Raw genomic sequence first — 25,933 nt, 5'->3', positions numbered from 1 at the left:
TTTGCTCAATTCAAGATTTTTTTTATTTATTTTTTTTTGCTTAATTCAGTTTTTCGCTTAATTCAAGCTTTTTTTTGCGTAATTCAAGATTTTTTTTCCTTAATTCAATTTTTTGGCTTAATTCAGTTTTTTTGCTTACTTCAAGATTTTTTTTTCCTTAATTCAATTTTTTTTGCTAAGTTCTTTTTTTTTTTGCTTAATTCAAGATTTTTTTGGTTAATTCAAGATTTTCTTTTGCATAATTCAAGATTATTTTTTTTGCTTAATTCAACTGTGATGCGTGAGACACACACACACACTAACAGAGTCCTCTTCCCTTTTAAAATCTCAGATGTTTTCCATAATCATTGCATTTCACTTTATGTTTACAGGTTCTGGATGTGGTCGTTTTTATGCCGGTGTGTATTTGTGCATGTTGTACCGCATTTGTCCAGCAGTCACCGCCAAAGCGTTTGGGCGTAGCTGTGTGACTATAAGGCTGTTGTATTCAAAATCACTAATATCTCCCAAAACGTTGGTCGTATCTTTTTGCTGTTTTCACTGGTCTGTTCTTTGACCATAAATACATCAGTAGGACAAACTGCAGCAGTCCGCTCTGTGTGGATTTAGTGTGATGGCTGAGACACACACAGAGTCCACTTCCTTTTATCGTATAGATAATAATAATAAAAACAACCACTGGAGCAAACGCTGAACTCTGGCACTTGCAGAACATGCATTTGAGTTTTTCTGCACAGACGTAGTGGGAGAAGTTTAGCTGTCAGTCCTCAGCATGGATCCCATCCCTTTATTTTAGCTTGGCTTGCTTAAATAGCTGTTCACACTCACTTTGTGGACTCGTTTATACTGCGTTTGTAATTGTAGTTTTACTTGAAGTCAGCAAAGCTGTGCAGTCAGTCCTACTGATAAGACAGTGACCGGTGCAGCAGACTCCACTTCTACACCACAGACCCACAGGTGCACAGCTGTTGGTCCACTTCAGACTGCAGTGGTCCTGTTTGATGGACTTCTAACCTGGTAACCATCGACATCCACTCATATCTGATAGAAGACAAAGTAGCAGTAGATCCACAGCGTTGGACTACACAGTATGGAGAACACTGTCAGTGCAGAACATTTGGCCTTGGCAGTTTTTTAACCCATACAGACCCAAACGTCCACCAGAACCATCCACCGATCTGAACTGTTTAATTCCACTGATCCTATCAATACATGTCAATAACCGGTGTCAAATACAGTTCTTCATCTTTCCATGGTCATCAGATATGACCATATTTGGACGTTCAGAGGCTCCGTAGTTACCATGGAAACACCGTCATCTTCTACAACAGTGATTGATTAAAGATATATTAAATAGTAAATAAAATGACCCAAAAATGCACAAAATGATAAATAACATGAAAGAACAAGCAAAAATTACTGAAATGAAGAAAAAAAGAGAATAAGAACAAGAAATGACAAGAAAATGAACCGAAACGGCCAAAGCCATCACTAAAATGAATAAAAAAATGAGCAAAAATAATGAGCAACAAGAACAAAAGAAGCCACAAACTGAATGAAACTAAAGCCATGCAGTTGGATCACTGCCAGTGGACGGACACACTGGGTTTATGTTCAGTTCATGAGACATTTGACTGAAAAAGACACTTTTTCCTTCAGTTTTCTTTGTTTTAATATAATCTGAATTTTTAAAAAAATCTACAAAATAATAAATTATGTTGAAAAAAATTGGCAAAAAATGCACTAAAACAAGAATAAAATAAGGAACATAATGAACAAAACGAGGCAAAGTAATTTAGAAAATGAACAAAAATAAGAAATCAACAAAATAAGTAATATTAACAAAGTAAGCCACAAACTGAACAAAAGTGAACAAAACAGGATAAAATAGACAACATGTCGTCTACAGCAGTGATTGTCCAGTCAAACCCATGCAGTGGGATCAGTGACAGCGGACGGACACACTGGGGTTATGTTCAGTTAGTGATAGATTTTGCAGAAAAATTGATCTTTTTCTTCAGATTTCTCTATTTTGGATATAATAACCCTAAACTTTAATTAGAGCTTTAATGAACATTTACATAATCAGTGAATTAAATATGGGAAAATACCTGATTTTCACCTATAAAATGTAAAATACAGAGGATAATAGTAGAGTAAATGGTGATAAATCACTTACAAAAAGTTAAATATTGAGAAAAAGCCTATTTGGGAATTAGCACAGAAATAGCAGTGGGTTTTTATGGGTTAATATGATGGTTCAAATGCAGAGTAAATGTTTCCCTGGGGCGCTCCGCAGTGCAGATCAGTGTGGACCAGGATTAGGAAGCAGCACCAGCGTTTCTATAGAGACAGATGCATTCACTCATACGTTTACATGTGTATTTATATGGCAGCGGCTCAGGCTCTGACTGATGGCATGTACGTTTCCAGGGTAAAACATATAATTAGGGGTCTCACGCTGAGGGGATTAGACGTGTGGAAACAAACACAACTGGTTGTGTTGGTGTAAGTCGGGGCTGCGTCGTATGAAGGTGGATGACGGCCTGTTGAGTGCACTGGAGTGGCAGATGAGAAGCACACTTCAGGACCGGCTCTGTTCTGGATTTATTCATCCGTACATGACTGGCCAACAGGAGCAGGTGTGCTTTGTTTTTTTTTAACACTAAGACCTGTGTTAGACCCTGAAAGCCAAACGTTTGTGTAATGGACGGACCCACTGTAGCTGAAACTGGAGCCTGTTCTGTGAGTTTGTACGTCACCGGCTGATGAGTGACTGGGAAGGTTCTGCGTTCACTGGTAGGGCTGTGGATCAGCAGCAATCTGGAGATACGACACAAAGCACAATTCTACAATCACAATACAATATATCATGATACTGTTTAGAGGGCAATTTTTTATTGGTTTTTTTTTTTTTTTTTTTTTTTTTTTTTTATAAGATTTTTTTCCTGGAAGAATTAAATTACAGCATAAATCTGCACAAATACTAAACACATTTGTATTTGATCTGAACAGGATCTAATGTTATATCACAAAATGTTCAAAGTGTGTTCAAACTGAAATTCTGTTTTACAGTAGAGCTGAAACGACTAATCGACTCAAAGTGATCCAAAAAAATCATTCAACCACAGTTCTCCTGAATCTGCAGCTTTGTTTCCTTCATTTCTCTGCTGTTAAACATTGGTTCCACTGTTGTGTTTCACATGGACGTTTATTGTGATGCACAAAGAAGCTTCAATTCAGGAAAACTGACATTGAATATTTCCCTTCTATCAAATTGAGTCAATTAATCGAATCGTGAAGTTTTGCATTGGCTTCAAGCACCTAATCGATGAATGGTTTCAGCTCTGTTTTCCAGACCTTAGTTTCAGATCCTGTTCAAATGTTCAGATTCTATTAGTTCACAACTAACATCAGAACAGGATTCGAGTTCAATCCAAACAAAGGAACCAACATCTGCCACTCAGACAGAAAAAAGTGCATTTAGGAGGATTCAAAGAAACATCATTTAATAAAACAGTGTTCAATTATATTAAAGCAGATATAAACAATAAAGAAAAACAAAAAACAAAAATGAACCTCCAAAATATCTGCATTTCAAAAAACACCTAAAAATATCCATACTGTACTTTATAACATTGATACAGTATCGTGAAATTAAATATCGCGATATATTGCAGAACCGATATTTTCTAACAGCCCTAACAATTTCTTCAATTATCTTCTCTGATAAAACTACAGATCACATTCATGAGGGCAGACAGGACAATGTACGGATTTTGTCAACAGTTTTTAGATATTTCGAGTTTTACATTTTTCACAAAATTTTATCCTGAAGGGAGTTTTTTCCTTCGTTTGTTCTGTTTATATATATATATATATATATATACACACACACACACACACACACACACACACACACACACACAGGGTGGGGAAGCCAAATGTACAGTGAACATGTAGTTGTTTTTTCTCAGCAGACACTACATCAGTTGTTTTGAACCCAAACATATACTGATGTCATAATCATACCTAACACTATTATCCATACCTTTTCACAAACTTTTGCCCATATGAGTAATCAGGAAAGCAAACGTCAGAGAGTGTGTGATTTGCTGAATGCACTCGTCACACCAAAGGAGATTTCCAAAATAGCTGGAGTGTCCATAAAGACTGTTTATAATGGAAAGAAGAGAATGACTATGAGCAAAACTATTACCAGAAAGTCTGGAAGATACTATTAAAGAAGAATGGGAGAAGTTGTCACCCCAATATTTGAGGAACACTTGTGCAAGTTTCAGGAAGTGTGTGAAGGCAGTTATTGAGAAAGAAGGAGGACACATAGAATAAAAACATTTTCTATTATGGACATTTTCTTGTGGCAAATAAATTCTCATGACTTTCAATAAACTAATTGGTCATACACTGTCTTTCAATCCCTGCCTCAAAATATTGTACATTTTGCTTCCCCACCCTGTGTGTGTGTATATATATATATATATATATATATATATATATATATATATATATATATATATATATGTATATGTATATATATATATATATATATATATATATATATATATATATGTATATATATATATATATATATATATATGTGGGTATTTATTATGAATTGGACTTAGTTTATTTTTGATAAGTACATCACTGCTAAGACATAGACAGTTTATTTTTGTGCATTACTGTTATGAAACAGATATTGTACTTTTGTTTTTAATATGTGTATTATTAATGTTATGGAAAACGCTGCTACAAAATGGATAGTCGATCCTTGGTATGTACAGCAGTTTTGTGTTTTTTTGCATAGTCAGAGTTTAGTCTGATATGTGTAGGATTTTTGAGTTACTTATGGGATCTGACAGGAGTTTAGGGTCGGTGAAGGATGGGGTGAGGGGGCAGGGGTTATACATCAAACTTCATCCCGCTCCTTTTGGAATGTTGGACTTTCTTTTATATAATCCTTTTGTTGTTTGGTTTTAATGCTAATTTGAAATAAATAAACAAACACACAAATTTTCATTTTTTATTTTTTGACAGATTTTTTCCTTCTAATGGTCCATGTGTTGATGGTTTATAACATGCAAATGGTTCCAGATATCAGTTTAGTTCAGAGTTCTCAAACTCCTGTTCTTTCAGATTCCACATTCAGCCTGATTTGATCTGTAGTGGACTGAACCAGTCAAATAAGAACAGCAACACCATACTTTACAAATAAATTGTTTAAAATCCTACAGTGTGATTTCCTGGATGTTTTTCTCCTTTTGTCTGTTATAGTTGCAGCGTCGCTCTGATGACAATTCCAGACCTCTGTCATCTTTAGGAGCAGAACTGGGACAACCGGAGGATGAACAAACACTTTTTTGCCCCACTGTACATGTGCATTATGGATCAGATCTACAAAGACACTGAACAGTAACAGGCAAAAAATAGTTCAAGTGGTGCTTAATTTTCTTTAGACATTTCAGGTTGTTCATATTTGTTCAGGTTATTCACAGTTTATTGTTACAGGTAGTTCAGAAACTAAATATTTTCATAATTTAATGTTTTGTTTTTTTGCACTAAAACAAAAAATTGAAGTCATTATTTATCCACATAATGTATTATTTTTTTCACATCAAACTGAGAAGAAAATATGGAGTCAGTTCTTTTGTGTGGGTTCTTCTGCTGTAGATCAGATTGGTCTGGATGTGGAACCTGAACTAAAATGAGTTCCACAGCCTGGACTGTGGAACTCATACACTTTGTACATTCATCCCAGGGGCTGCATTGGAACCTTTGGAGGGACGCATTTGGGCCGTGGGCCGTATGTTTGACAGCCCTGGTTTAGTTCCTGTTGATCACTAACAGAAGTCATATTTGGACTTTGAGTGAATTAGTTGAGTTCTCCTCCAGTGAAAGTCCCGCCCACTTCTATAGTTAGACTGATCTGCATCCAGAACATGGAGACAGAACCTGAACAACCTCACACATGTTCTGATCCACATACAACATGACGCTGACATACAGGGACACTGGAACTGTTTGTTTTTCTCTATAACAAAACCAGAAGGATTTTCCACTTACTTGTATTTTTATTTTATTTGGTCGATGATCATGTTGTTCCTTCTTTTTTGTGCCATTCACTCGTGTTGTAGCTGAGACCAGAGTTTATCGGACTTTTACAGGTTGAGACCAACACCAGCACAGGGCGAGACCGGGTCGAGATCGAGACCAGATGAGATACATAACAAAGGCATTTTGGAAACTGAGATCATCCCTGTTGACAGTGAGAAGCAAAAAGGAGGCCTGTGGGAAAAAGAATCAAGAATCCTTAATTTTTATACCTAAAAATGTGTCTGAATATTTTTTTTTCTTAATCAAACCACAAGAATATGTCAAAAACAAATCCAATCCAACTTTATTTGTAAAGCACTTTAAAACTACCGCAGTGGACCAAAGTGCTGTACAGAAAATAAATGAAAACCAAAATAAAAGAGTCAAACACAGAATACATCAAAAGACATAAATCAGAAAATTCATGGGAAATTCAGTTCAGTGGCTACAACTGTGACCTCAACCAGACTTTAAAAGTGTCTGTCTGATTATTTCCTTCTCAGGCATTGTTTTACGGGTTTATTCTTACAATTCCTGAGGCAAAGTGTTAAAATAGACACTTGAGTTTTATGAGCAGTTAAAAACATTTTCTTCTAAATAATGGGTCAGTTGTAAATTGCTTCCTTCAGTTGCTTCGGTTGCTTTGGTTGCTTCGGTGCTCGGCCTGGTAAATAAACATATCTGTATTAACTGTGATGTGCTGTCTGTTTCAGCGCCACGGCCGCAGTTCCAACTACCACAACTGGGGGCGCCCATTCAACCCACACTCTGCATGGAGCCGCAGGTAGATCATCAGCAGATTTACTTCAACCTGCTGATGTTTGTCTTCATCACATGGAAACCTCACACCTGTTGAATTATTTTGTGCTTTTATTGCTTTTTTTTTTTTAAATACTGAATTAACCCTTTCATGCATTCATTTTTAATAAACTAGTTGTATTTTTGACATAAAAAATAACCAAATGGATGTATTTAATATCTTATGTCTAGTAAATTGTAATGATATCCAGCTGTTCATCGTGCTGGGTTCCATTCATCAACAGTTCAACGTGTAATGTTATTAATCTTTTAAAGCAGTTCATCACTAATTTTTCATCAAATCTGTAAAACTCAAGTGATACCCTAAGACCCAATCCCAGTTCACCCCTTGGCCCCTCCCCCTTTTGCACTTGACACTACCCCTTGAAACGGAGCTGCAAGGGTTGAAACATTCTCCTGTGAAATGAGCCAACCCTTTGCGACCTGTTACATCATCACTGCTGCTACGAACAGATGTGACAGCTCAGTTTCCAACAGTGTTCTCCATGTCATCAGCAGCTGGAACCGTCTCTGTTCCGTGGACTTGGGTCATCTTTTTACGTCTATCAACTATAAAGCGTAGAAATGCGATCTATCACACATTGAAACGGCATTAAACGGCCGATCTAATGATTCCCGTACTTTCCAGACTATAAGCCACACCCACCCCGTCTCCAACGTCTCACCATCGCTTCATTGATGCCAAGCTTACGTGCAGCAGCTCTATTTCCTTCTTCGTCAACCGGATCGATCGTTAGCCCAGAAAACATAAATTAGTCATATCATTTTAGAGCGGCGGGTTCACAGTGTGTGGGAAAAAGTAGCGGCTTATAGAGCGGAAAGTACGGAAAGTTGATTACGAAGAAAGTGCGTACATTTGTGTGTTTCTTTGGTCACTGCTGCACTTTTTGGCTGCGTTCACCTCCATCTTTTGCCAACGATTCAAACAGAATTCTGGGACATTTCTCCTACCCCTCTGTTTGTAGTGTGGTCTGAAAAAAGTTGTTTTGGGCTACACATCCCTGCGCCTTAGCCCCTCCCCTCTGTCTAAATCGAGAATCAGAACATAACCCCTTCACGTGTACGCGTAAAACCCAGGGGGAGGGGTAAGGGGAGGGGCCAAGGGTTGAAGTGGGATTGGGCCTAAGTATCACGAGTCTGTTAGTCTGTCTGTGATTACGCACCAGAATCACTTCCCTCACAGAGAAGCAGTGTGAAGTGTACTCCATCACACTGTTTTTTCTTTACATACCAAAACCATGTGTCACTTTTCAGAAAGTTTGTTTGCACAGTGCATTGTGGGTACTTGGCAGCCACAGTACGGCAGCAACAGCAACAAACACAGAAACGGCTTCATTACTTCTTGCTGCTGCGGCTCCGTGGAATTCCGTGGTGTGTAAACAAATGGGTGCTTCTCTGAAACTGGGTTTATTTTAGTTTCTGTCACTTTTCCGTCTGTTCAGACCCAATAGTCAAAGGTAAATGTAGACAGATTTCCCCCAGGATGGACCTAATGATGACCTCAGAGAAATGCAACAAAATTATCCTCTGGCTCTGAGCCATCCCATAATTAGTGAATTTTTAATCAAATATTGGGTCCAAAACTAGGACCCAAATATGGACATTAAATCTCCGTAGATGTCAGTGCATTAGATGTGAAAACGTGTAAACCAGGGTTCTCAAACTGCTGTTCTTTCAGGTTCCACATTCAGTCTGATTTGATCTGCAGTGGACCCAACCAGTCAAATAAGAACAGAAGAACCTGCAATTTATGACAACTGCACATTTGTGTCTTTGTTTTAGTGCAAAAAACCCCCAATAAATTACGAAAATACTGACTTTTATAAACTATTCAAACAAAAAAGATGTAAAAAACCTGAAAAAACTGAAATTTCTCAAGAAAACTAAGTGCAATTTTAACAATATTCTGCCTCAACTTATTTTTATATGCTCATTCTGGATCAGATCTGCAAAGACACTAAACACTGAGGAACAGGAAGAAAAGAGTTCAAACTGGACTGAATTTAATACAGACATTTCAGGTTGGACACATTTGTTCAGGTTAGTCACATTTTATTGGTACAGGAGAGTTTGGAAATGGAAAGATTTTCATAATTTAATATTTTTTGCACTAAAACAAAGACAAAAATGCAAAGTTGTCATTTTTTATAGTTATAATGTAATATTATTTTTTTCACATCAAACCGAGAAGAAAATACGGAGTCATTATTTTTTGTAGATTATTATGTTATTATTTTACTTGAGGTCATATTGGTTTGAATGTGGAACCTGAACTAAAATGAGTTCCACAGCCTGGACTGTGGAAGTTTTGCACTTTGCAAATTCATCCCGTGGGCCGGATTGGAACCTTTGGTGGGCCGCATGTTTGAGACCCCTGGTGTAAATGCTCTTCTACAGACTCTAAATACAGACACTGTGTTCAACGTGTGGATCCTAGTGGTTTGTCTAATCCACACATGTGGGGTTTCCATCAGTCTCATTCCAGGTTTGGGGTGGAACCCATTGTGTCCACTGGCATTACATACAGAACCTGAACATTTTAACACAAATAAATTGCAAATGATTTTGCAACAGCGGCCATTTTTGTCAGACACTCTGCCTTGAATAATTAGTTCAATTCCCAAAATGCACCTGTGAGAGAATAAAGAGATATTAAAAAAAAAAAAAATAGTAGTGTGTAATTTTCGTGTCCTTTTGAACATGTTACATGCAGATTTTTGTATTAAATATAATATAAAATAATATAAAAATGTGTTTTATCTGGAAAATAGTCTCTCTTTTATCTCAGTAAATATTTCTTTTTCAAATAGACCCACAGTGCTTCCAAAGCTGCTTCATAACATTCATCTACATCTGGTTTGAATTTTTAGCCCCATGTCCTGTTTTTAGGACCAGTTTCAGAGAAGAACCCAAAAGAACGTCTTGTGATGGAGCACACATGGAAGTTGTTCTCTGTGAAGGAAGTGCTTCATGCATGAAAGAGTTGACAGAATTCTGGTGAGGACTTCTTTCTTCATGCTGTGTTTGTGAATCCTGGGCTCTTGGTCTGTGCAGGTCTAGTTCAAACAGTCTGGGCCGGAGGACCTATGGCTTTGGGGGGGCTCCTCTGGTGGGGGGCAGCCTCCGTGTCCACAGCACCCGCTCCCCCAACGCCTACACCTACACCCCCGAGCAGGAGTCGCTCCTCTCCCACCCTTTACATTCCCATCATCCTGTACCGCCGCACCACCCGCCCCCCCCCGCCGTGCTGTTGTCCAGACACTACGGCGGACGGAGGGACCGCCGCGCCCTGTCCCTGGAGCTGCCGGTGCTGCTTCGGGCCGGCGGACAGCCTCCAGATCCGCCCCCGGTCCACCCAGAGCCCGGCAGGAGGAGCGGCTCCGGGATGGGGGGCTCAGTCGTCGGAGGGTCCGGGACCGGTAGCGGATTCGGGGCGGACCACCGGGATTGTAACGGGAAGGCGCCGGGTCCCCACACGCGTCTGATGACTGAGGTTTACCCAAAAGTCGATGCACGAAAGGACAGAGCAGATCTAGACGAAGAAACAGAGTATGTAAGTGGCAAGAGGTGCACCCACAGATGAAACAGTAGAAGTTAGCGCAGCGTTCTGAGTTTTTACAGCGACCACAGGCTGAAGAGAACCGTAAAACTACATATAAAGGAACCATTCTTACCTCCTGAGCTGGTGATGCTCACTTTTATAGAGCGAAGCATTTGGCACTTTGGTGTTTAACTATATACTTGAGTTTTAATAGAGGTGCTTCGACAGGCTGTGTGTCTTTTTACTGTTGTTGGTGTTTGGCAGTAGTGAGCGTTCTGTTAATATGATCCAATAAACCACCGTTCTTTATCATAAGCCATAATAATATGAACACAAAACTGATTACACATATTTTTATGACAGCATATTTTGAAGAAAAAGAACCAAGCTGTAGAGGGATGAATGGTTTTCCAAGATTAAAGTCATAAAGTCTCAAGAAAAATATACATCTCTGGTAAATTTAGGAAAAAAGAAAAAAAAAACACGACTAGTTTCTAAGATTTTAAAGCCATAAATTTGCGAGAAAAAAATGAAAAAATGTGTTTTTATTGTGAAAAAGAACCACATCATTTTACTTTGTACAGTTGGAATAAGCTCATCATAAAACAATACAAGTATTCGTTGGTTTTTAAGCGTAGAGTCGATGTCGTAACCAAACTATATGTAAGAAATAAGGAAAAACTCATGACATTAGTTCTGAATCAGCAGATGACGTGACAGACCCAGACTTTGGAGACACATGGCTGTGAATTGGGCCTGTTCAGAAGAAAACTGTAGACTGATTTAGATGAGGTGAGGCCTTTGTGCATCAGGAACTACGATGCGATGTGCAGATGGAAGGCTGTTCCTGGTCAGTGTAAGCAGTGAAAAAACCAACAGGACACAAGTCTACATGTGGTCACATCAGCTGATCCACTAAACAAAAAAAAAAACAACTTTCTGTCACTGTATTATTTTAGCTTAACTCTTTCGGTGCCAGACAGTTAAGGGGCTAATAAGCCTTAAAAGTGCCACAGAATTTGGCCGTTTTTCAGTATTTCGCGTCGTTTTTATAATATTTGAAGAATCCTGCAGGAAACCGCTCGGTAACATCCGACCGATTGCTAATTAGATTCAAAACGCACCGGATGCAGCCGATTCATTATTGATCGTGATTTGCATAATCCATAATAATAATAATAATAATAATAATAATAATAATAATAATAATCTTTATTTATATAGCACTTTTCATACATTAAAAACTGTAGCACAAAGTGCTTTACATATCAGTTTAAAAATCAGTACCGCCCCCCACCCACACCCACCCACTCACCCGCACACACACACACACACACACACACACACACACATATATGTCAGGGTAGAGACTGCGATCTGGTAGGATCGGCGATTCTACCAGTAGAAACTCCGATCAGAGTCTCTACTGGTAGAAACTCTGATCCTGCCAGTAGAAGGGTTAGGGTTAGGGTTAGGCTTAGGGTTCGGATCGGAGTTTCTACCAGTAGAGACTACGATCGGAGTCTCTACTGGTAGAATCACCGATCCTACCAGATCGCAGTCTCTACCCTGACATATACATGCAAACCCACAAGCTCACACATACTTAAGAAGACTGACTGAGCACGGGTAGACCAGAACAAAAATGTACAAGTAAAAGTAAAACATCAGTTTAGGAGGCGCTGTCTCAGGGAGCCATCCGCACCAGGAGGCAGCCGCCGACCCCGGCGACCAGGCACCGGCAACACAGCCCCGCATCCCAACTAGTGGGAGAGGGCCAACTGGGACCCCCACCCACCAGAAAGGAGCGGACCCCAGTGAGAGAAGGCGCCACAGCCCCCCGAGTTCACAGCCGCCCCCCGGCATGGAGGGCTCCCTCTGATGAAACACCGGAGAATAAGAAACATTAAAAACATATAAAAATATTATTCGGTCGCGTGACCTCAAATTCCCGTCTGCTTGGTCTCAAAAGGGGGACACAGAAAGAACGTCATCGAAATGTGAGAAAGAAATGGGGGTGGATGGTTTGTTTGTACACAAATGTGGCGTGTTCTCCAAAGCCGATCTGATCGGCCCGTGGCACTTTACAGGTTGTTTTCGTAAAGCCGATTTAATCGGCCCATGGCACTGAAAGTGTTAAATGTGTCATATATATATATATATATATATATATATATATATATATATATATATATATATCACATATCATTGACAAAAGCATCACATGATATTCTTTTGTTAATCAGTGACCCCCTCTCATCTCTTTTGCCTCCTAGACTTTGTGTTTCCGGATCCAGAAAATGATGGAGGTGTACAAGCCCAACTGGTGTGAGACCAGAGAGCAGTGGTCTGTCTACCTGTTCTCCCCCCAAAACAAGTGAGTCATGTCAGAATGCACAAAGAGAGGACGAGCGCGGACATGTCATAAGACGTCCGAACTGGGTCAAAGGTCTTCCACAGGAAACATATCTGAAACCCTTTCCATGAAGCCCGCAGGTCCACTTGGTACTGGTTTGTCCAAAGTGTGTGAGACAGTGAAGAACCATCTGTGTGCACGTGTCAGTACTTGTAGTGGTTTTTCAAGTGTTTACACCCAGCCTCTTTGTTCAGCAGTGCAGATGACTCACCGAGCAACACCAGCGGCCCAGAAAACAAAAGTTCGGAAGCATTATCTGTTCAGTTTTGATAAAGTAGAACAGCGAGCTGAAAATACAGTAGGTCTGCTGTCTGCTGCTTCTGTACGTGGCTGGTTAAAATGTGTGTTTCCTTACCCACGTTGGCGTGTGGCTGTGTGTGTGTGTGTGTGTGTGTGTGTGTGTGTTTTACACTCTCCCCACACCTTCAGTTGGTTGCTGGTAGAAAGGCCCTTGAACGCCCCTCAGTCGTCCACTCGCTCACTCGGCAGACTCCCTTGGTGCTGATAGCCGCTGAAGGCGAGCCAGGCCCAGGGTTTTGGCATCCCTGCAGGTGCCATCTGTCAAGTGAGGTCTGTGTGTGTTGGCGGTGTTTGTCCTAGAGACGGACCATATTTGTTTTAACGTGTTGCTGGGTGCGTGTGCTCATTTGTGGATGACTTTGCATATACACATGTAGGAGCCTACAGGCATATGTGCACCATCTTTGCCTTGTTTATACTTCTGTGGACTTTATATATTTGGGCGCTTCCAGGGGCGGCGCTACCAAATGTGGGCCCCATGAAAGGTAAAATTCAGTATCAGATTGATCTGTCTGGGGTGGGGGGGGGGGGTGTCCATACGTAACATCACTTATGCTAGCGGGAAAACGAAACTGACACTTTACATCAGGGGTGTCAAACATGTGGCCCGGGGGCCAAATGCATCCTGCCAAAGATTCCAATCCGACCCATGAGATGAATTTGAGTTCCACAGTCCAGGGTGTGGAACTCATTTTAGTTCAGGTTCCACGTACAGACCAATATGATGGCAAGCAAAATAATAACACAATAACCTACAAAAAATAATGACTCCAAATTTTGTTCTGGGTTTGATGTGAAAAAAATATTACATTATGCCGATAAACTTCAAATTTTTGTCTGTTTTAGTGCAAAAAATAACATTAAATTATGAAAATATTTACATTTCCAAACTATCCTTTAACAATAAAATGTGACTAACCTAAACGAATATGAACAACCTGAAATGTCTGAAGAAAATTAAGTCCAATTTTAACCATTTTCTGCCTGTTATTAAGTGTTTAATGTTTCTGTAGATCCGATCCATAATGCACATGGACAAATGAGAAGTTGCGGCATAATATTGTTAAAATTGCACTGATTTTTCTAAAGAAATTTCAGTTTTTTCAGGTTATTCACATCTTTTTTGTTTGGATAGTTTATAAAAGTAAGTATTTTCATAATTTATTGGGGGATTTCGCACCAAAACAAAGATGAAAATGTGCAGTTGTCATTATTTCTAGGTTCTTCTGTTCTTATTTTACTGGTCTGGTCCACTGCAGAGAAAATCAGACTGAATGTGGAACCTGAAAGAACAGGAGTTTGAGAATCCTGGTTTACATGCTTTCAACATCTGATTTCTATGCTTCTATTATTCAGCGGATCTTAAACCAAATTTTCACAACTTCTAACCTGTATCCACTGGACCCCCTCCACTGCTCTATGGACCCCCCACAAATGCTGAGCCCCATGAATTTATGAATTTGTCATTTTCACCACCCCACCCCCCCACCCCCCTTGGCGCCCCAGGTTGCTCCTATGAAACTGGTCCTAAAAGATGGACCGGGACTAAAACTTCAAACCAGATGTAACTAATGTTATGAAGCAGCTTTGGAAGCATTGTGGGTCTATTTGAAAAAGAAATACTCCCTGAAACTATTTTCCAGATAAAACACATTTTTATATTATTTTACATTATATTTAATCCAAAAATCTGCATGTAACAAGGTCAAAAGGACACGAAAATTACACATTGCTATTTTTTCATATCTTTTTATTCTCTCACAGGTGCATTTTGGGAATTGAACTAATAATGCAAGGCAGAGTGTTTCACAAAAATGACCACTGTTGCAAAATCATTCGTGATTTATTTGTGTTTAAATGTTCAGGTTCAGTATGTAACACCAGTGGACACGATGGGTTCCACACCAAACCTGGAATGAGACTGAGACTGATGAAACCCCACATGTGGATCAGAAAAACCACTGGGATCCACACACTGAACACAGTGTCTGTATTTAGAGTCTATAGAAGAGCATTTACACATGTTTACACAGCTAATGCACTGACACCTAGGCACATTTAATGTCCATATTTGGGTCCTAGTTTTCTTGCCAGCATAAAAACTTTTAATCAAAAAATGAGAGTTTTGGCAAAATTGCCATTTCCCGTTAGGTAAATTTTTATCCTGTTTTCACATCTAATGCACTGACACCTAGGGAGATTTAATGTCCATATTTGGGTCCTATATTTGGACCCAATATTTGATTAAAAATTAATTAATTATGGGATGGATCAGAGCAAGAGTATAATTTTGTGCATTTCTCTGAGGTCATCATTAGGTCCATCCTGGGGGAAATCTGTCTACATTTACCTTTGACTATTGGGTCTGAACAGATGGAAAAGTGACAGAAACTAAAATAAACCCAGTTTCAGAGAAGCATATATATGTCACAGTAGAGATTGAAATCCAGTAGGATTCCTAATCCTACTGGATTTCAATCTCTACTGTGACATATATTTATATATATACATATATACACACACACACACAGGGTGGGGAAGCCAAATGTACAATATTTTGAGGCAGGGATTGAAAGACAGTGTATGACCAATTAGTTTATTGAAAGTCATGAGAATTTATTTGCCACAAGAAAATGTCCATAATAGAAAATGTTTTTATTCTATGTGTCCTCCTTCTTTCTCAATAACTGCCTTCACACGCTTCCTGAAACTTGTGCAAGTGTTCCTCAAATATTGGGGTGACAACTTCTCCCATTCTTCTTTAATAGTATCTTCCAGACTTTCTGGTAATAGTTTTGCTCATAGTCATTCTCTTCTTTCCATTATAAACAGTCTTTATGGACACTCCAACTATTTCTGAAATCTCCTTTGGTGTGACGAGTGCATTCAGCAAATCACACACTCTTTGACGTTTGCTTTCCTGATTACTCATATGGGCAAAAGTTTGTGAAAAGGTATGGATAATAGTGTTAGGTATGATTATGACATCAGTATATGTTTGGGTTCAAAACAACTGACGTAGTGTCTGCTGAGAAAAAACAACTAAATGTTCACTGTACATTTTGCTTCCCCACCCTATATATATATATATATATATATGTATATATATTCACCCACATATGTCTGTGAGACCATACAGTGTGTGTGTGTGTGTGTGTGTGTGATTATGCTAACAAGCGTACCTAAGCAGAATGAAGGCAAATAAACACAATGTGGAAATAAGCCGACATCAGAAGTTGTGTCTCAACTGGGATAAGTGCCTACGCCAGCGCAGCCGTCGGTCACGATCAATATCAGGAACAGGGTTGCCAGATAAACAAGCAGAGTTGCCAGTTGTGGAGGAAGAGCAGTCAGATTAGCACATCGATTTTCTGGCCCAGAGAGCAGGTGCATCAGTAGGTACGTTGAGCTGAGATGAGAAAAGTGACTTACAGTCTCTGGAGTCTGCACCGCTCATGTCGGTGGATGTTGATATTTATTCAGACATGTTGTCCACCGCCAGTTTAATACAAGTGTTTCAGACCGGTCTTTCGTGTGCTCAGTTTTTGCAAGTTGGACAGTTTTATTAAAAAACAGTTCCATTTTTGGAACAGGTTCTTTCTGTAAGGTTTGCATGTGCTTGTGTGCTTACATAAAGTTTTTGTTTATGTCTCTGTTTGGAGCTGGATGACATTATTTGACTCCATTTCTAAGATAAATTTGGTGAAATGTGTTCCTGTGCCAAAGGTGTCCGTTTATATTTTCAAAACTTTGCAAACAAACAACATATATTTAATTGTAATATATAAAAAATAACACATTTTTAAAGTAAACTTTGTACAAAATATGAACTGAAAAGTGCCCCCTCTCATTGATAAGAAGAATAAATAAATTGGTCATTAATTAATAGATGAACCTTTCATCAACAAAAAATTACTCTTCATCTACTCAAACTAATTTTGAATAATATAAAATATAAATGTTCTTTAAACCAAAGCTTCAACAAGATGATTGGATATACAACTATTATATGAATGTATTGTGTTTTATATTTCAGCATTAATTCTCATTATTTATTTTATATTCAGTACATGATGATTTATTTAATTTATTTTTCCAAAAACATTTCGAGTATCCCTTGGGCTTCTTCCAAGTACCCCTGGGGGTACATGTACCCCACTTTGGGAACCCCTGATATTGAGGTTTTGCACAAATGTCACATGATCATGTGGTTTTCTGTTTACAACGCCATATTGGTAGGCAAGCTTTCCTTGGATCGTACAACGTGTTAGAGGATGGACCCGCTAAACTCCTGTTAAAGGATGGACCCGCTAAACTCCTGTTAAAGGATGGACCCGCTAAACTCCTGTTAAAGGATGGACCCGCTAAACTCCTGTTAAAGGATGGACCCGCTAAACTCCTGTTAACGGATGGACCCGCTAAACTCCTGTTAAAGGATGGACCGCTAAACTCCTGTTAGAGGATGGACCCGCTAAACCTCTGTTAAAGGATGGACCCGCTAAACTCCTGTTAAAGGATGTACCCGCTAAACTCCAGTAAGAGGATGGACCCGCTAAACTCTTGTTAGAGGATGGACCCGCTAAACTCCTGTTAGAGGATGGACCCGCTAAACTCCTGTTAGAGGATGGACCCGCTAAACCCCTGTTAAAGGATGGACCCGCTAAACTCCTGTTAAAGGATGGACCCGCTAAACCCCTGTTAAAGGATGGACCCGCTAAACTCCTGTTAGAGGATGGACCCGCTAAACTCCTGTTAGAGGATGGACCTGCTAAACTCCTGTGAAAGGATGGACCCTCCAAACTCCTGTTAAAGGATGGACCCGCTAAACTCCTGTTAAAGGATGGACCTGCTAAACTCCTGTTAAAGGATGGACCCGCTAAACTCCTCTTAAAGGATGGACCCGCTAAACTCCTGTTAAAGGATGGACCCGCTAAACTCCTGTTAAAGGATGGACCTGCTAAACTCCTGTTAAAGGATGGACCCGCTAAACTCCTGTGTGCCGTTTATTCCTTCTCTTTCACCAGTACCAGTTCTGCATACAGACCGCTGGGTTCCACTGGTGGCAGCGGTGCTTCTGAATATAGTTATTACTGCGGTTAGCCTAGCTTCTCAGTATAGTTAGCCTAGCTTCTCAGTATAGTTAACCTAGCTTCTCAGTATAGTTAGCCTAGCTTCTCAGTATAGTTAGCCTAGCTTTTCAATATAGTTAGCCTAGCTTCTCAGTATAGTTAGCCTAGCTTCTCAGTGTAGTTAGCCTAGCTTCTCAGTATAGTTAACCTAGCTTCTCAGTGTAGTTAGCCTAGCTTCTCAGTATAGTTAACCTAGCTTCTCAGTATAGTTAGCCTAGCTTCTCAGTGTAGTTAACCTAGCTTCTCAGTGTAGTTAGCCTAGATTCTCAGTATCGTTAGCCTAGCTTCTCAGTACAGTTAGCCTGCGTGCCTGTAGCCTTAGCGGTGTGTAAAAACAGAACAGTCCTCATGTGGTCTGGTGCTGCAGACCCTTTAAACCTCCAGGAGGACTTCCCCTGGACTATCACCTACAGACACAATGGTTGTGGATCTACCTGCTCCCTTTGAGTTTCCTCAGCTGGGTGAGGCAGATGGAAGTGGGCGGAGCTACGGCGGGCAACACCGCTGAGTTCAGCTGGAGCTGGAGACAATACTGCCCCCCCCCCCCCCCCCCCCCCGTCTGTGCCGGTCTGCTTTAACTATGGGACAGCCTTCCACATGAGGTCCAGTCACATGATGAAGATGGGAGGGGCTTTAGGACACAGACAGTTCATGGAGCGTTTACAGTGAACATATAAGACCGTTTTACAGCTAACATGTGGGACCATTTACAGCGAACATATGGGACTGTTTACAGCAAACATATGGGACCGTTTACAGCGAATATATGGGACCGTTTACAGTGAACATATGGGACCGTTTACAGCAAACATATGGGACCGTTTTACAGCGAACATATGGGACCGTTTACAGCGAACATATGGGACCGTTTTACAGCGAACATATGGGACCATTTACAGCAAACATATGGGACCGTTTTACAGCTAACATATGGGGCCGTTTACAGCAAACATATGGGGCCGTTTTACAGCTAACATATGGGACCGTTTTACAGCTAACATATGGGACCGTTTACAGCGAACATATGGGACCGTTTACAGCGAACATATGGGACCGTTTTACAGCGAACATATGGGACCGTTTACAGCGAACATATGGGACCGTTTTACAGCGAACATATGGGACCGTTTACAGCAAACATATGGGACCGTTTTACAGCGAACATATGGGGCCGTTTACAGCGAACATATGGGACCGTTTTACAGCGAACATATGGGACCATTTACAGCAAACATATGGGACCGTTTTACAGCTAACATATGGGGCCGTTTACAGCAAACATATGGGACCGTTTTACAGCTAACATATGGGACCGTTTTACAGCTAACATATGGGACCGTTTACAGCGAACATATGGGACCGTTTACAGCGAACATATGGGACCGTTTTACAGCGAACATATGGGACCGTTTACAGCGAACATATGGGACCGTTTTACAGCGAACATATGGGACCGTTTACAGCAAACATATGGGACCGTTTTACAGCGAACATATGGGGCCGTTTACAGCGAACATATGGGACCGTTTTACAGCTAACATATGGGACCGTTTTACAGCTAACATATGGGACCGTTTACAGCGAACATATGGGACCGTTTACAGCGAACATATGGGGCCGTTTACAGCGAACATATGGGACCGTTTTACAGCTAACATATGGGACCGTTTTACAGCTAACATATGGGACCGTTTACAGCGAACATATGGGACCGTTTACAGCGAACATATGGGACCGTTTTACAGCGAACATATGGGACCGTTTACAGCGAACATATGGGACCGTTTTACAGCTAACATATGGGACCGTTTACAGCGAACATATGGGACCGTTTTACAGCGAACATATGGGACCGTTTACAGCTAACATATGGGACCGTTTACAGCGAACATATGGGACCGTTTTACAGCGAACATATGGGGCCGTTTACAGCGAACATATGGGACCGTTTACAGCGAACATATGGGACCGTTTACAGCAAACATATGGGACCGTTTACAGCAAACATATGGGACCGTTTACAGTGAACATATGGGACCGTTTACAGCAAACATATGGGACCGTTTTACAGTGAACATATGGGACCGTTTACAGCGAACATATGGGACCGTTTTACAGCGAACATATGGGACCATTTACAGCAAACATATGGGACCGTTTTACAGCTAACATATGGGGCCGTTTACAGCAAACATATGGGACCGTTTTACAGCTAACATATGGGACCGTTTTACAGCTAACATATGGGACCGTTTACAGCGAACATATGGGACCGTTTACAGCGAACATATGGGACCGTTTTACAGCGAACATATGGGACCGTTTACAGCAAACATATGGGACCGTTTACAGCAAACATATGGGACCGTTTACAGTGAACATATGGGACCGTTTACAGCAAACATATGGGACCGTTTTACAGCGAACATATGGGACCGTTTACAGCGAACATATGGGACCGTTTTACAGCGAACATATGGGACCATTTACAGCAAACATATGGGACCGTTTTACAGCTAACATATGGGGCCGTTTACAGCAAACATATGGGGCCGTTTTACAGCTAACATATGGGACCGTTTTACAGCTAACATATGGGACCGTTTACAGCGAACATATGGGACCGTTTACAGCGAACATATGGGACCGTTTTACAGCGAACATATGGGACCGTTTACAGCGAACATATGGGACCGTTTTACAGCGAACATATGGGACCGTTTACAGCAAACATATGGGACCGTTTTACAGCGAACATATGGGGCCGTTTACAGCGAACATATGGGACCGTTTTACAGCGAACATATGGGACCATTTAAAGCAAACATATGGGACCGTTTTACAGCTAACATATGGGGCCGTTTACAGCAAACATATGGGACCGTTTTACAGCTAACATATGGGACCGTTTTACAGCTAACATATGGGACCGTTTACAGCGAACATATGGGACCGTTTACAGCGAACATATGGGACCGTTTTACAGCGAACATATGGGACCGTTTACAGCGAACATATGGGACCGTTTTACAGCGAACATATGGGACCGTTTACAGCAAACATATGGGACCGTTTTACAGCGAACATATGGGGCCGTTTACAGCGAACATATGGGACCGTTTTACAGCTAACATATGGGACCGTTTTACAGCTAACATATGGGACCGTTTACAGCGAACATATGGGACCGTTTACAGCGAACATATGGGGCCGTTTACAGCGAACATATGGGACCGTTTTACAGCTAACATATGGGACCGTTTTACAGCTAACATATGGGACCGTTTACAGCGAACATATGGGACCGTTTACAGCGAACATATGGGACCGTTTTACAGCGAACATATGGGACCGTTTACAGCGAACATATGGGACCGTTTTACAGCTAACATATGGGACCGTTTACAGCGAACATATGGGACCGTTTTACAGCGAACATATGGGACCGTTTACAGCTAACATATGGGACCGTTTACAGCGAACATATGGGACCGTTTTACAGCGAACATATGGGGCCGTTTACAGCGAACATATGGGACCGTTTACAGCGAACATATGGGACCGTTTACAGCAAACATATGGGACCGTTTACAGCAAACATATGGGACCGTTTACAGTGAACATATGGGACCGTTTACAGCAAACATATGGGACCGTTTTACAGTGAACATATGGGACCGTTTACAGCGAACATATGGGACCGTTTTACAGCGAACATATGGGACCATTTACAGCAAACATATGGGACCGTTTTACAGCTAACATATGGGGCTGTTTACAGCAAACATATGGGACCGTTTTACAGCTAACATATGGGACCGTTTTACAGCTAACATATGGGACCGTTTACAGCGAACATATGGGACCGTTTACAGCGAACATATGGGACCGTTTTACAGCGAACATATGGGACCGTTTACAGCGAACATATGGGACCGTTTTACAGCGAACATATGGGACCGTTTACAGCGAACATATGGGACCGTTTACAGCAAACATATGGGACCGTTTTACAGCGAACATATGGGGCCGTTTACAGCGAACATATGGGACCGTTTTACAGCTAACATATGGGACCGTTTTACAGCTAACATATGGGACCGTTTACAGCGAACATATGGGACCGTTTACAGCGAACATATGGGGCCGTTTACAGCGAACATATGGGACCGTTTTACAGCTAACATATGGGACCGTTTTACAGCTAACATATGGGACCGTTTACAGCGAACATATGGGACCGTTTACAGCGAACATATGGGACCGTTTTACAGCGAACATATGGGACCGTTTACAGCGAACATATGGGACCGTTTTACAGCTAACATATGGGACCGTTTACAGCGAACATATGGGACCGTTTTACAGCGAACATATGGGACCGTTTACAGCGAACATATGGGACCGTTTACAGCAAACATATGGGACCGTTTTACAGCGAACATATGGGGCCGTTTACAGCGAACATATGGGACCGTTTACAGCGAACATATGGGACCGTTTTACAGCTAACATATGGGACCGTATTACAGCTAACATATGGGACCGTTTACAGCGAACATATGGGACCGTTTTACAGCGAACATATGGGACCGTTTACCGCGAACATATGGGACCGTTTTACAGCTAACATATGGGACCGTTTTACAGCGAACATATGGGACCGTTTACAGCGAACATATGGGACCGTTTACAGCGAACATATGGGACCGTTTTACAGCGAACATATGGGGCCGTTTACAGCGAACATATGGGACCGTTTACAGCGAACATATGGGACCGTTTTACAGCTAACATATGGGACCGTTCACAGTGAACATATGGGACCGTTTTACAGCGAACATATGGGACCGTTTACAGCGAACATATGGGACCGTTTTACAGCGAACATATAAGACCGTTTTACAGCTAACATGTGGGACCATTTACAGCGAACATATGGGACCGTTTACAGCAAACATATGGGACCGTTTTACAGCTAACATGTGGGACCGTTTGCAGCGAACATATGGGACCGTTTACAGCGAACATATGGGACCGTTTACAGCTAACATGTGGGACCATTTACAGCGAACATATGGGACCGTTTACAGCAAACATATGGGACCGTTTTACAGCTAACATATGGGACCGTTTACAGCGAACATATGGGACCGTTTTACAGCTAACATATGGGACCGTTTACAGCGAACATATGGGACCGTTTACAGCGAACATATGGGACCGTTTACAGCGAACATATGGGACCGTTTTACAGCAAACATATGGGACCGTTTACAGCGAACATATGGGACCGTTTACAGCGAATATATGGGACCGTTTACAGCTAACATATGGGACCGTTTACAGCGAACATATGGGACCGTTTTACAGCTAACATATGGGACCGTTTACAGCGAACATATGGGACCGTTTTACAGCTAACATATGGGACCGTTTACAGCTAACATATGGGACCGTTTTATAGCTAACATATGGGACCGTTTACAGCGAACATATGGGACCGTTTACAGCGCACATATGGGACCGTTTTATAGCTAACATATGGGACCGTTTACAGCGAACATATGGGACCGTTTTACAGCTAACATATGGGACCGTTTACAGCGAACATATGGGACCGTTTACAGCGAACATATGGGACCATTTTACAGCGAACATATGGGACCGTTTACAGCGAACATATGGGACCGTTTTACAGCTAACATATGGGACCGTTTACAGCGAACATATGGGACCGTTTACAGCGAACATATGGGACCGTTTTACAGCGAACATATGGGACTGTTTACAGCGAACATATGGGACCGTTTTACAGCTAACATATGGGACCGTTTACAGCAAACATATGGGACCGTTTTACAGCTAACATGTGGGACCATTTACAGCGAACATATGGGACCGTTTACAGCGAACATATGGGACCGTTTTACAGCTAACATGTGGGACCGTTTACAGCGAACATATGGGACCGTTTTACAGCTAACATATGGGACCGTTTACAGTGAACATATGGGACCGTTTACAGCAAACATATGGGACCGTTTTACAGCTAACATGTGGGACCATTTACAGCTAACATATGGGACCGTTTACAGCAAACATGGGACTGTTTTACAGCTAACATGTGGGACCATTTACAGCTAACATATGGGACCGTTTACAGCAAACATATGGGACCGTTTTACAGCTAACATGTGGGACCATTTACAGCGAACATATGGGACCGTTTACAGCAAACATATGGGACCGTTTTACAGCGAACATATGGGACCGTTTTACAGCTAACATATGGGACCGTTTACAGTGAACATATGGGACCGTTTTACAGCGAACATATGGGACCGTTTACAGCGAACATATGGGACCGTTTTACAGCGAACATATAAGACCGTTTTACAGCTAACATGTGGGACCATTTACAGCAAACATATGGGACCGTTTTACAGCTAACATGTGGGACCATTTACAGCGAACATATGGGACCGTTTACAGCAAACATATGGGACCGTTTTACAGCGAACATATGGGACCGTTTACAGCGAACATATGGGACCGTTTTAAAGGTAACATATGGGACCGTTTACAGCGAACATATGGGACCGTTTTACAGCGAACATATGGGACCGTTTACAGCGAACATATGGGACCGTTTTACAGCGAACATATGGGACCGTTTACAGCGAACATATGGGACCGTTTTACAGCGAACATATAAGACCGTTTTACAGCTAACATGTGGGACCATTTACAGCAAACATATGGGACCGTTTACAGCAAACATATGGGACCGTTTTACAGCTAACATGTGGGACCATTTACAGCGAACATATGGGACCGTTTACAGCAAACATATGGGACCGTTTTACAGCTAACATATGGGACCGTTTACAGCGAACATATGGGACCGTTGTACAGCTAACATATGGGACCGTTTACAGCGAACATATGGGACCGTTTACAGGGAACATATGGGACCGTTTACAGCGAACATATGGGACCGTTTACAGCGAACATATGGGACCGTTTTACAGCGAACATATGGGACCGTTTACAGCGAACATATGGGACCGTTTTACAGCTAACATGTGGGACCATTTACAGCTAACATATGGGACCGTTTACAGCAAACATGGGACTGTTTTACAGCTAACATGTGGGACCATTTACAGCTAACATATGGGACCGTTTACAGCAAACATATGGGACCGTTTTACAGCTAACATGTGGGACCATTTACAGCGAACATATGGGACCGTTTACAGCAAACATATGGGACCGTTTTACAGCGAACATATGGGACCGTTTTACAGCTAACATATGGGACCGTTTACAGTGAACATATGGGACCGTTTTACAGCGAACATATGGGACCGTTTACAGCGAACATATGGGACCGTTTTACAGCGAACATATAAGACCGTTTTACAGCTAACATGTGGGACCATTTACAGCAAACATATGGGACCGTTTACAGCAAACATATGGGACCGTTTTACAGCTAACATGTGGGACCATTTACAGCGAACATATGGGACCGTTTACAGCAAACATATGGGACCGTTTTACAGCGAACATATGGGACCGTTTACAGCGAACATATGGGACCGTTTT

The 25,933-nt window shown here is 41.2% G+C and overlaps 1 protein-coding gene across 1 annotated transcript in view; it reads left to right on the top strand.

Annotated features, from left to right (window-relative positions):
• LOC115428136 (voltage-dependent T-type calcium channel subunit alpha-1I-like) overlaps positions 1 to 25,933 on the top strand; it is a 432,180-nt gene that overhangs the window by 208,993 nt on the left and 197,254 nt on the right. Inside the window, 3 exon segments of the mRNA XM_030146986.1 lie at positions 6,828 to 6,898; positions 9,988 to 10,486; positions 12,751 to 12,851. Coding sequence (XP_030002846.1) covers positions 6,828 to 6,898; positions 9,988 to 10,486; positions 12,751 to 12,851 — 671 coding nt within the window.

The sequence above is a fragment of the Sphaeramia orbicularis genome, chromosome 1, assembly GCF_902148855.1.
Source record: "Sphaeramia orbicularis chromosome 1, fSphaOr1.1, whole genome shotgun sequence".
Classification (NCBI taxonomy): Eukaryota; Metazoa; Chordata; class Actinopteri; order Kurtiformes; family Apogonidae; genus Sphaeramia; species Sphaeramia orbicularis.
This window is presented reverse-complemented; position numbering and strand designations above follow the sequence as displayed.